Source organism: Apis florea, unplaced genomic scaffold, assembly GCF_048593485.1.
Source record: "Apis florea isolate Af1SG1 unplaced genomic scaffold, ASM4859348v1 contig_2293_pilon, whole genome shotgun sequence".
NCBI lineage: Eukaryota > Metazoa > Arthropoda > Insecta > Hymenoptera > Apidae > Apis > Apis florea.
The window spans coordinates 1,189,457-1,202,391 of NW_028256554.1; the positions used below are offsets into that span (position 1 = coordinate 1,189,457).

A 12,935-nucleotide genomic window follows, 5' to 3' on the forward strand; every position below is an offset into this window, starting at 1 on the left:
ATAAAACTTTTATAGTTTAATATCTTACGTGCCTTCGCGTATAAAAGGAGAAAATTTGTCGAATTTTATTAATAACGAAAAACTCATCTAGAACTAATATTCCAATAACATGTTCTCACATTCTATTATTCTTATTTTTCATCCTTTTATATTATACATTTCTATTCTTATTATCACTATCTTCCTTCGTTCTATCATCAATTTCTGAATGAATAGAAATAATTTCGTTATTTAATAATAAAACTTTGAAAATAATATGACCAACTAGTCAAACTAACGTCTAACAAAATTTAGTTCAATCCAATTTTAGAATTAAAAAATTTAACCATTCGACAATATATTATTCTACACTTTATACGTAAAGAAAGCTTCTAGGAATCTATTCGTGAAGCGATTATATTTAAAAAAAAATCAAAGGTAAATAAATATCGTCGAGTCGATCCAAGTGATAGCCTCTCCAAGCGCAAAGGGTTAAATTTATCATTATTATTTTGTTCCACAGTTACCTCTATACCGGATCCGAAGGTACGCTTGTTGCACAAGGAGAAAGGAAAAGGAATAAGATTAGCGATTACAATGATGACCCTCCACCCCCCCTCCTCAATAATTTAAATATACCTCGTAATACTGTTCGATGCTCTGCACGTTCAAATTCTTGTCGCTCCAGTCGCGCGTCACTTCCGTCTCCTCCTTGGAGCTCAACCAGACCAACTCGCCCGTGGCCGATTGTATGAAATCGAGCAACGTGTCGAGGTCGGATAGCCTTTTGTTCGAGGCGGCCAACAGCTCGGTGTAAAGTTTCTGAAGCACGGCCAAATGTTGGCTGTACAACGTCGACTCCTCGCCGTGGAAGTGGCTCTTGGCCTGCACGCATCTGTCCACCTTGGGATGGAATTGCTCTATGTTCTTGTGCTCCTTCTGATGCACGTCCAACTCGTTCTGCACGCCCGGCAGGTCGGAGCCGTAATCCGCGTCCTGGAGCTGCTTGATCTTCGCCTTGCACCAGTCGATGCAGTCGTGCAACGAGCGGAAGTGCGGGTTCGTGTCGACCAGCCGGGTCTCGTGGACGGTGGTGCGATGTTTCGTGACCACGCGCTCCTCGACCGGGAACGAAACGGCCGAGAGCGGCTGCACCAAACGTTTGTGAAGAAGAGATCGCAGCGCGACCCACCGTTGATGTAGCTTCTGAACCCTAAAATAATCGGGACAGGATTAACTTCGCGCTCCAGGCGTGAAACTTTTATATTTTAATATACTTTACGCGTAAAGAAGGATAAATTTCGTCGAATATTAACCCTTTGTTAATTTATATTTAAGAGTTAGTTACCAATCGAGCAACGAAAGCCTCTAGAATACAATTATTTTATATTATACGTAAATATCGACGTACGAGTGCAAACAGTTAAAATCTATATCTTTGTTTCGAGCGATATTTTGATAATAATTATCGAGATGCATCTATCTCATTTGACAAAATTAAGATTGCACGTAAAGAGAGTTTAGGAGAATATTCTACTCACGAATATTCGATATTCTCGAAAGGAATCGAGAACATAAATAAATATCGGAGAGCAAAAGTTTAAAATTAGAAAAAAAGAAAACGTGCCTTTTGTGCAATTCGGCCGCCTGGCTGTATCGTCCTTCGGTAAGCGTGTGCACGTCGGTAAAAATATTTTGAATCTGTATCTCGGTGTTACGGATGTCCTGCTCGAGCAGATCGACGGCGTGTTTCGCCTCCAAAGGATGAAGTCGGTCGAGACGTCTCGCCTCGTCCTCCACCCTTCTCTCGAGCTCCTCCAGTCGATTATCGGTCGATTTCATCTCTCTGTGCACTTTCTCCGCCAATCGTTGCAGCCGTTCGAGCCTTAAAACAGAGAGGGGAAGGGAGGGGGAAGATCGAGAAACATCGTTTCGAGAATTCGTCGATTTTCGAGGTGAAATTCGTTAAAAATGAGATTCTTACCGTTTTATCTCGTCAACGATCGCCTGCTCCCTCTCCTGGTGCAGCATCATCAATCGGTTCCAATTCTTCTCGATAACCTCTATGTGAAGCTCAGGCTCGATGTCCACCTCACCGACCGCCTCGAAATACTTCTGAAGATCCCTAAACAGATACGAGAGGCGCTGCTTGTCTCTGTACCGCGGCGGCACCTCCTCGTTCTTGAATTTCGTACTGTCCGCGGCCAGTTTCTTCATCTCGATCAACGTTGGAGGGAAGGAGCGCTCCTGCATCAGGCACATCTTCTCGCGGATCCACAGATGAAGGGAGCTCGCCAGCTCCCTGTACTCCTCCGACCTCCTCTGGGCCTCGGCATCGTACAACGGATGAATCGGCGGCGGCTCCGGGAACACGTCGTAGAGCGAAGAGATATACGTTATCAAGGACTTCTCGTCCGGTTCTGGGGTGTCCACGTCTGAAAAACGATCGCGGTTCGTACATTGTCCAAAAAAGAATCGGTTTTATCGACCCTTTGCACTCGTATAAGCGACATGTTTTATCATGTTGCAACTCGTATACGTCGCCATACAATCGCCATTCTACATTGTACGTTATCAATGTAAATATGTGTTCAGTATAATTACATTACATTGTTGCCTTGATTGGTAACAAAAATACCTTAAATATAAATACGAGTGCAAAGGATTAGATTTTTCCTCGAATTTTTATTACGTCGCGTCAATTTTTCATTGCGCGTCGGGTTTTCTTCTTGTTACCTACTGCGCAGTTTTAGCTAGTATTTTTTAGTAATTTTGTAATCGTTACGGTGAAAGATGGAGAAATTTATCGCAGATAGGTTATATCCGATGTAGGAAGTGATAATGAATCGGGGAACTGTGATGAAGAAAGCGACGACAGTGAAATTGTAGCTCTCAGATAAAATATCCTCTCAAAACTCTTGCAAAGTCTGTAGCTCGAAGAAAGGAAAAGAAGGAATGTATACACTGATTCTGTCAGGTTCCACTTAACAGGAGTGTACGTTTTACAAAATGTCACACTCGTAAGAAATACTAGTCGTATAAATAAATAACTTTGTAAAAATTTTATCGAGAATAGCGTCGACTTAACAAAACTGCAACGTTTTAAAAAAAAAAAAAAAAACCGTTACACACAACCGTTTATTTAATCTTCTTAAAAGATCGAGAAAGATAGAGAAAAAACAATCCGTCCGTTAAGTGTTAAAAAAAGGAAGAAAGGAGGGAAAGGGAAAAAAAACAGGGTGAAAAAAGAGAACGAAGCGTCACGGTCGAAGTGTCGTCGAGCGGAAACTGGTGTATATAACATATATATACACACACGCACACGAGTGGAGAGCGGAGAAAGCGGGGGAAGGGGAGGAGTAGCGGGCGAGCAGCGAAGAAGCAGAGGAGAGGGGAAAGAGGGACGACGACGACGACGACGACTACGACTACGACGACGGTTGTCGTCGTTGTTACCTTCAGGATCGAGAAGCCTCGTAACGCCATACTCGCGCTCCGCGACGTTGAACACACGGTCGAGCCGCTCTCGTGGTTGGCTGGCACGGGCGTTCCTCCAATCGACCAGGTCCGGTCTGTTTCGATGGATCAACGCGCTGAAAGCCAATCCATCCCTCCACGACCCGGTGAAGTCCGTGACGCGCACTCCGGGATAGCGCGCCGTCGATCGTCTGGCCCATCTTAGAAGCGCCTCCCGGGCGGTCACGTTAGGCTCCTGACCCACTACGATGTCGGATATCTAGGAGAAAAAGGAAATCGTGTTATTCCTCGTTCCTCGACGAGTCATCCTTTCACGTCACGAGCGCATATATATATATATATATATACACACGTAAAATCAGTTTGTTCATATTTTTATATAACATATTAAACAATATATCTAATTTTGACGCGTCGACCTCGATGATGTCGTATCCGTTTGGTTCGCCCTTCGATATTCAGAGGTGTCGAGCGACGAAAAGAAGCGCGAACCTGGGGACGAACACGACGACAACTAATCCCCTAGAGCTCGAGAAAATGGGAAGGGCGAAAATTGGGAGGTGGATCGCGCTTACCCGAACGGTTTTCGGTTTTGGCGAGGCCTGGCGGCTTAAAGAGAAGGAGGAGGAGGAGGCGGCGGTGTCCTGTAAATAGCCGGATGCGGCGCGTTTCGTCAGATCCTCGGCCACGCATCTCTCCTCGCCCCGTGTCAAGGTGGTCGTTTTACGAACGATCCGTGTCACGATACGCTTGGTCCCGTTCTCGCCGCGCCTCGACGTCTTCGTTGACTCGATCGACGATCCTTCGAGAATCGGTTGGTGAATCAGTGAAACGGGCGAATTCCGAAACGTCCGATTGCCAACAATCGTCGTTCGATCGCCTTCTCCTCCCTTTCTTCGATCCATCGATCGATCAAGTGGATTGGAAATCGCGTCACGATCCACTCTCCGAGCTTGGCCACATACCAACTTAGCACCATCCACAAGCTGTGATCGTGCCGCGACTTCCACACGCGACTTCCCTTAAACGCGATCGAAAGGAGGGAGAGGGACGAGAGAACGTTCGATGGACGATGGAGGAGTCGTCCCTTCCTACCTAGAACCTCGGTCGAGAGCCTTCGCTTCGTGTAAATAGCTCTGAGATCGTCGGCGGGCGTAGCGGCGGTCGAGGCAGACGAAACCACGTTCTCGCGGGGCTCGTCCTCCCTGGTGCCTTGCACGAATAGCCGGCCACCCTTGCTGAACCGATATATCGACATGATGGTCGATCGTATCGAAACAACCTTTTTTCCCCCCTTCTCGTGTCTTTTCCGCGCGGGGAAGACTCCGATTCCCTCCAACGAGCTAACATCGACCTCCGGGAAAAGAGGTTCGGCACGTACGGCCGTTCATTCGTGGCCTTATCCGGCGTCTCGGTTCCCTCCTCGTTTTACTACGGCACGCGCGGTCGCGCTCTCGTGAAAGCCGATTATCGATGTCTCGAAACGAGACGGAGATCCCGCGCGAGAGTAGAAAAACGAATTATCGTTTCGTCGAATACGAGTGACGATTCTTATCGAGTGTACGAACGGGAGCGATAGCACGAGGACGCGTAGCTCGTGTGGATCGTCGAAGGGAAAAAGGATCGTAAGAAACCGAGATGTTCACTGGACCAAAAGGCGATGTCGAGGGAGAAGAGAAGGGGAGGAGAGGAGGACGATTATTAGATGTAGAGATGCGAAGAGATGAGATGACAGAAGAGAGATCACGTTGGAAATTGTTATTGGCCAAGGGAATGATAAGATTCGAGGAATTAGTGGTTATCAAAGAAGACACTCGATTACGGCAGGTATATACACGCGCGCGTATCGCGAACCGACTGCCTCGCACTACAGGTAGCTGATCGAGAGGCGCGGAGATCCCCACTTCGAGTTCGTTTCGTGCTTCTTTCGTTCGCTCGCACGTTTCACCGGTAAGGCTTCGCGATGATGTGGTTCGTCGTAGGTTGTCCCTTAGCCGCTGCCGTCGCAGCCGCGACACGTGTGCCCTCTCCGTTCCTTCCTTTCCAACGATTATTTCGATTCGAACTTTGTCGAGGGAAACGCGATGATAAAGAAAAAAAAAAAAAAAAGAACAGCGATCGAACAGCGATTCACCAAACGACCGACAGCGTGTCGCGTTGTATCCGGCTGCCGTCGCGAGAGTAGGCCAACGAAATGCGCACAGGTGAGAGACGCCTCCGACATTCCCCCCCCTCTTCGTTCCCCACTCTCTTTTTCTCTAACGTCCCTTCCTCCGTCTCCTCCCGCGTCGATCACCGCTCGTGCCTGTCATGCCATAGCACGCGTATGCTCTCCATTCCGTCCTCCGTTTCGCTTCACCGTCGTCGTCTTCGTCTTCGTCTTCTTCTTCTTCTTCTTTTTCTTCTTCTTTTGCTTCTTCTTTCACTTCCGCAAAAACAAATCGGTTTTGTCCTCGATCGCTATTTTTCTGCTACAGCAACTCTGGTGCAAGAGCGAGAGCGCATGCGCTCGCGATATCGGCCGAGCGATCGGTCGGGGAAACAGAGAGACCGTTGCAACGAGGCGAAACGCTCGGAGGGAAGAGGGGGGAGAGGCCCACTTCGCGACGCTTCGTTTGCCGTTCGTCGCGCATCGTGTCCTTCCTCCTTTTCCTTTTCCAGAGATTTTACGATTCACCGTGGCGCGGTAAGCGCCGCCTTCGTCCAACACCGTCGATGCACCGATTACAGGTAAATCGCGCACTTACCTAATTCGTGCCGTCGCGTCACTCGCTCTCTCTCTCTCTCTCTCTCTCTCTCTCTCTCTCTCTCTCTCTCTCTCTCTCTCTCGGTTTAATTAATAATACGCGTCGAGGGGAGGGGAGAAAGAGCGCGAGAACCGAGAACAGCCAGCAGGGAAACGAAAACAATGCCTAAATAAGCGGTGTCGAGTCGAAAGAAGCGAAAAATAGGACGCGCCGCGTCCCTGAGCGTTGCGAGCGCGAAGGAGGAGAGGAAAAAAAGGAACGGAAAACGACTCGAGTTGCGCGCGGTTCGCTTCACACCGGACGTGACGTCATCGCGCGCCCGCAGTCGCTCGGCTCGAGCATTCGTTTCCGCTACGATGCCAGCCGCGCGAACCGATCGTTCCGAGATCCTTCGGGATTCTTCGTAATTCCCTGATTCGTTTTATATTTTTTTTTTTTTTAAATATCGAATAACAATTGTTTCGAAGAAACAGTTTAACGATTGCTCGTTCGATTCGAGAACAATCCTTGAGCGATGTCACGATAGGAGGAATGCGAAGTGAGAATGCGAGGGCGCGAAAGAAAGACGAAGAAGAAACGGTGGTATAACGCGTTTAAAAAGACACGGTCGCTCACAGGTTGACCTTGGCCGGTTGCGTCACTCGCGCGTTTTTTGTATTCGGTGCTCGATCGACTGATTTCCATTATCATAATTACAAGGTGGGTAGGTGGCTCGCGACCACGAGAGGAGAAGACCACGAGAAACACGGCAGGATATGGCTCTTCTGCAATCTGTCCATCTCCCACGTCTCGGAATTCCACACGACCGTCAACCTTCCCTCGATCGCGACGTAACGCGCGAAAACTACCATAAACGGGCAGATGTATCTCGCCCGGACGGAAGGACGGTCGTCACCGGCGGCTATGAAAAATGACGCCGTTTCTCTAGGAAAACAGCTTGGAATAGAGAATTGGCTCGAATCGTTCGGCGCTTCCGTGTGTGGGACGATATAGCTCGGTCACGAACCACGAGTGGCTGCGAGCGCCATCTAGCGTTTCGATCGGTTCGCGCGGTCGATAAGTGATCGAGCCGGCAACGAGATTTTTTTTTTCGAAGTAAAAAAAAAAAAAAAAAAATCGTTTTCGATTCCTTTTTTTCCACTGCGGGAACCACTACGGCATAAAAATGTAGGGAATGGAACTTACCTTGCGTCGCCAGCTCTGCGGCGCGAAACAGAACAAAAAACAGACACCATTAGATACAGATGCTGATCGAAGCCGTTACTTAGTAAGTAAATATAAAGGGGAGGGACAAGCTTCTCGGCCTCTCGAAGTGCGAACGATTCGAGGGACGACGAGGCGTTTGATCGCTACGGAAAACGAAACACAGTCTCCCCTTTGTGCGATCGCGTAACACGGTTACACTGGAGCGCGATAGCGCGAACGCGTTCCAGGTTTTTTGCGTCTACGGACGAACCGACGTCCGGGATTGGCCTACTCTTTCGCTACTCTTTTCGAACGGCGGCGCCGGCTCTCCTCGCGTAATCGCGTTCCCGATCCGTTCCGTGGCGTGTGCTACGTGCTCTTCCACGGCTCCCTCTCCTCTTTCCTTCCTCCTCGTTCGCCCGGCGCGTGGAAAACGAGAGCGTCGTTTTTTTCACCCTGCGCGAAACGCGATACGGTTTCTCGAAAGGAAGCGAAGTATCTGTCTCGGTCGGTATCGCAGTTGCCCGGAGGCGAAAAAAACACGATGGATTCGATATGTATTATTTATCAACGCATATGATGGATGGTCGTTCTTCCTTGGGAAGAATCGCGGCTCGAAAGGGCGAACCAGGTGTCGAGATGTTCCTATCAGTTATTGGACTCGTCGTTATTCATGTATCGTTCGTGAATGCGTCGTAATCTATGCGTCGGGGGAGGATGCTAGATACGGGATGTTCACTCACCTGGAAATGTAGTATGATGGTCCATATCAAACCTAGGGTCAACTTTGGGTTTCCATCCACGATGTCCTCGGCACGTATATTGACGAGTTTGATTTTCTTATAACGTAAAAAGTCAAGAGCCATCTGCACGTTTTGCAGCATGTGGAAACGCATCCGACCTCGTTCTCGCGGCTAAAAAAAAAAAACATCGCGTTTAAAATCGTCCATGGGATCGTCATTGCCATTAACGCTCGTGGATGCGATTAAGTATTATCCAACTGTTTTATCCAATCGATCTCTTCTCCCTTTTCGATTCGATTCTATCCGCGTTTGAAAAAAAAATGTCCATACGTATATATATATATATATATATATATATGTACGCATAGCGATGGGTTTGAGCGGATCTTTCCTTAATCGAACCAAGTTAGCCCCACCCTCCCGATTCTTGTGTAATTTTCACCCTGCTTCAACTGACGTTCGAGCGGACAACAGAGCGCCAATTGTCCGTCTCGAGGGAATACTTACGAGATGCTCGCCCGAGAGAACCTCCAGCAAGGAAATGAGGTTGTACCCGTCCCGCAGGTCTTCGAACAAATCTCCGACATGTCTGCTGGCCTGCAACAACGATTTCACGCATCAGAGCACTGGTAAATCGCTTCCTTGTTCAAGTGTCTGCCCGACAATTCGTCAACTGGATGAAAATAAAAAACAGGCGATCGAATCGATCGAAACAGACCGGGGGAGGGGAGGGGGGGGAGTGGAGAGAGAAATAATTGACTGCCCAACTATAAAATGGGGGATGAACAGAAAGACACGGAAGGGACGAACATCGAACGAACACAAAACAACAACTCTACGAACGTGCACGAGAAAAACATAAACGTAACAAAAAAAAAAAAAAATGAACGTAAAAGGATAAGGATAGGTGTTTTTCGAAAAGGACGAACGACAATGCAAACGTGGCAATCGTAATCCTCAGGAAATTAAGGCTTATTTTCCGTGATAAATCTTCGGAGAAAATTTAATCATCGATAACTGCGTCGCTTTTTTTTTTTTTTTTTTACGATTCGCAACGTTTGCACTCGTTGCGGTCCATCGTTCATCGAAATTCTTTTAAGGTAAAAAATGGGAGGAAAGGGGGATGGATATAGCATTTGCCATCGCTCGAAGACCACGTGTGAGATAAGGAAATGTTATGTTTAAGAAAAAAAAACGTTTCGTCAGCTTCTTCTTCTTCTTCTTTCTTCGACACATGGCGTCATTTGATTCTTTCCGTGGCCAGCTGCGACAATGACGTAACGTAGGGATAAAATTCCTGGATATTGGCCGAGCGATGACAAATGTATACGAGACACATAATGTCCCGTTTCGATTCAGGAGTTACTTCACTTCAGTTACTTGGAAGTGGTTAGATCGATTCCGTATATACGTTCTTTGGACATGGAGCATGCGAAAAAAAAAAAGAAAAATAATCCATTCTAGCATTGGCAATCGTTAACGACACCTGCCGTGAACTTACAGTGGGGGAACAGCATGGTTGATTGTTGACAAGGACGCACACGTGCAGGCACGTGTAAGTCTGAAAAAAACATGGATTGAGAAAGGATCACGCGTCACGTCGAATTATTGCGATTAATGCGATTTCTCGCGATCGAAAAGTAGGGGAAGATTCACCGCGTTATAATTACAGCGTGATCGAATCTATCCCGCCGCTACTCGTCGATCGCACGGACGAGTGGGTCCTCGAGTTGCAGAGAGGAGGAGTCCTCATGCGAGAATGAGCAGAGGCAAAGGTAAGGGGTGAGTTCCCCTTTGAGGGCGAGGACTTGCGCTGGATGATCCTTAATCCGCGCGTCAATGCGTCAAAGAACGTGATAAAGGCGTACGACGATTGAAAAGGAAATGCTCGAACTGACGAATTTCACAATATGATAATTTCCAATCTTCGAGCATCCTTTTTTCACAACTCGTACGCAGCGATTAAAAACGTTAGTAACGCTCACGTTCAGTAACGCCCAGTGAAACGATTCTTCTATTAAGCCGTGACTAAGTTAAAAATAATGCAATGGAATTTTTTTCATCGTTAATCGAGGCGATACTTATCGAGTTAAGTAAATGCACTGCGTAATTAAAACTTAGTCAACGACGGTAATATTTTTTCGAACGAATGGACGAAGAGAGGAAGCTCGTTAAACGAGGTTTTTTTTCTTCTTTTTTTTCTCTCGCATGAGCAAGATTTGCTCAAGATTCTTTCCTCTACGTTTCAAAACGTATATGCTATCGACGTTCAACGTTTAACGATCATCCGATAATCCAAGATAACAAAACACGCGCGAACCACTCGTCCGATTCGCGATGGACTCGTTCGAACGAGAATACCGGTGTGTTGATTCATACCTTGACGTATTTCCAATGCTGCGGGGCCGAGTGTGCGTGAAAAAACGATTGAAACCGTGTAATTATGAATTTTCATCCTTCTGATTCAGATTCTTAATTTAACCGCGCTTTTATCGAACGATTCTTGACGCGCGAGAACAATCGATCCGTTGTCGTGGGCGGAAACGTCGCGATAAACGATATCATCTATCGCGCTTTCCACCGCTATTTTCCAGAGAACGGAGAAGAAACAGAGATGGTGGAATTCTCTCGTTCGCTCGGGAAGGGACAACGACCGATCGTCCAAGAGGAGGCGATGAAAAAAAAAAACAAAAAAACAGTCGACGGACGTTGGTGCGCGATCATCGATCGATCGTGGAAAAAAAAACCAACGAATATCGAGAGAGAAACGTTTCTCGCTTCTTCTTTTGAAAAACGAACGAATCGATCCTCTAAAGGAGAGTGTCTTCTCTTTATTATTATTCAACGGATCGGAATTCATGGACGAAACGAGTTACTTCAGCGGACCATTTCCTGCCGCGGACGAACGGTTACGCAACGGCAGCCCGGTGCGTCATGGCGAGGCTCTCATGCACTCGCTCCTCGAGCGGTTATTTCTCTTTTTTTCTTTTCTTTCTTTCTCGTTTCCCTTCGACTCGAACGCTGATTAACTAACTGACTGACTGACTGACTGACTGACTGGATGGCTGTATCTGCGTACCTGACTACCTACTTAACTACCTACTTCTTACAAGAGGTGGTAAATCGGGAACGTGGCGCGCGGAGAACGCTTCCGAATAAGGTGAGAGTTACGAGAGGAAAGGTGGGCGCGCGCGGGAGCAGGTAGGCAGAGCCAAGAGAGCCAGTGGCGAGCGACGCGCAAACACGCAGTACCGTTCGCCGTATTACCCTGGAATTCATTATCGACGCGAGCTCGGCCGATTTAAAAAACGAACGAGTCGACGAAATGAAGAAACGCGTTCGTTCGTTCGTTCGTTCGTCTCTGCGCTCACTGGGATGGAAATAAGAAGTTTGGCATCGTAGGAACAGGGTAATCTTATCTCGGACAAAGCCATTACTTTTTTTCCCTTGTTGTTGGTTCGAGAACCGTGTATACGAGTGAAGGAGACAGACAGAGAGAGAGAGAAAGAGAGAGATTCGAATGAAGGTGACACGTACAATACATTCGAGAGCAGGTAAAACAGAGTATAAACTTTCACTTCGAAAAACGGCTCTCGAAAAGGCTTTTGCCTTCGAACGTGTTCGCGCTATCCGAAGGAAAGGGTGAATAATGGTAGCGTCTCCCGGGTAGGCGCCTGGTATATCGGCAGCGGGGTCGAGGAGCTCCTAGCTCTAACATAGAAAGAAAATAAGGCTCGATAACCCTCGAAATACCGATCGAGTTATACCAGCCACTTACGAACGCTTCTTCAACCTTGCCCCGCCTCTCCTCCGCTCTTCTTCGCTCTCCTTTGCCTTCGCGACGTCCAACGTAACGAGAAAGCAACGCGGAGAATGTATCGTTCCTCGATTTATCATCGCGCTCTCTCTCTCTCCCTGCTTCATCCTCTCTTCTTCCTCCTCATCCCTTTCCAACAATCATTCGTTCGACAAATTCGATTCTAAATTTTCTTTCCTCTTTTTTCTCTCCTTTTCGAAAGGGAAGAAGAAAAAGAAGAAGAAGAAGCTGCGTCATTCGCGAGAAGAAACGAGAAGAGTCACGTGAGATCAAGGCTAGCGCGTCTCGAGTTGCAAGAATTGTTCGCGATCGCGTGGCGTGTCGTCGGCGTCGGCGTCGTGGACGTCGTCGCCGTGGTCACCCGTGGTCGTGATGGTGGTGGTGATGATGTTCGGGGGTCATTGGCATGTTGTGATCTCAGCGTCAGAGTCGGCGGCTGCTACTGGCATCGATGGAATCGCCGTTCGAATAGACGCGCAGCCATCGCCGCAGGCGGTTCGTTTTTTTCCACGCGCCGCCATGGAATGCGCACAGTGGCGTTGGAGAAACAGTGGCGGCGTTTGTTCTCGACCCATGCGCGACCAATGGACGGGGAATCCGTTCGAATCTCGTTAATCGTTCGTGTAAGGAAAAAAAGAATACAGGGAGTCGAGAATGAAGTTTCCGATCCGAAAAGGGGGAAGAAACGAAAGGTGAAACTCGTCGCGCGTGAAGTATATATATACATTGGATTTTCTCGATTTCACCCACTCGGTTTCCTCGATACGTTACCTTCTATAGCAACGCGTGAAATACCCTCCTGGAAGGGATTACGACGGTCGGCCCACGCGCACAGCCTACGTGGGAAAAGAGACGGGTGCAGGACATGCATGACACACGCATATACGTGTGCATATATATATATACATATATATAAGCATATGTGCGTGTATATAGGTATATACCGAGGGGCGAACGAGAAGGTCCCCTATCGTTTACGTATGTGGT

General features: G+C 47.7%; 1 protein-coding gene across 1 annotated transcript in view; it reads right to left on the minus strand.

The window, feature by feature from the left end:
- Positions 1-12,935, minus strand: part of shot (dystonin-like protein short stop) — a 68,099-nt gene that overhangs the window by 45,071 nt on the left and 10,093 nt on the right. Inside the window, exons 4-13 of the mRNA XM_086903801.1 lie at positions 10,511-10,528; positions 9,633-9,692; positions 8,639-8,728; positions 8,132-8,302; positions 7,389-7,403; positions 3,436-3,715; positions 1,964-2,414; positions 1,607-1,864; positions 619-1,192; positions 507-530 (exon numbers count right to left, since the gene is read on the minus strand). Of these exons, the coding sequence (XP_086759927.1) occupies positions 507-530; positions 619-1,192; positions 1,607-1,864; positions 1,964-2,414; positions 3,436-3,715; positions 7,389-7,403; positions 8,132-8,302; positions 8,639-8,728; positions 9,633-9,692; positions 10,511-10,528 (1,941 nt within the window). The remainder of the gene's footprint in view (positions 1-506; positions 531-618; positions 1,193-1,606; positions 1,865-1,963; positions 2,415-3,435; positions 3,716-7,388; positions 7,404-8,131; positions 8,303-8,638; positions 8,729-9,632; positions 9,693-10,510; positions 10,529-12,935) is intronic.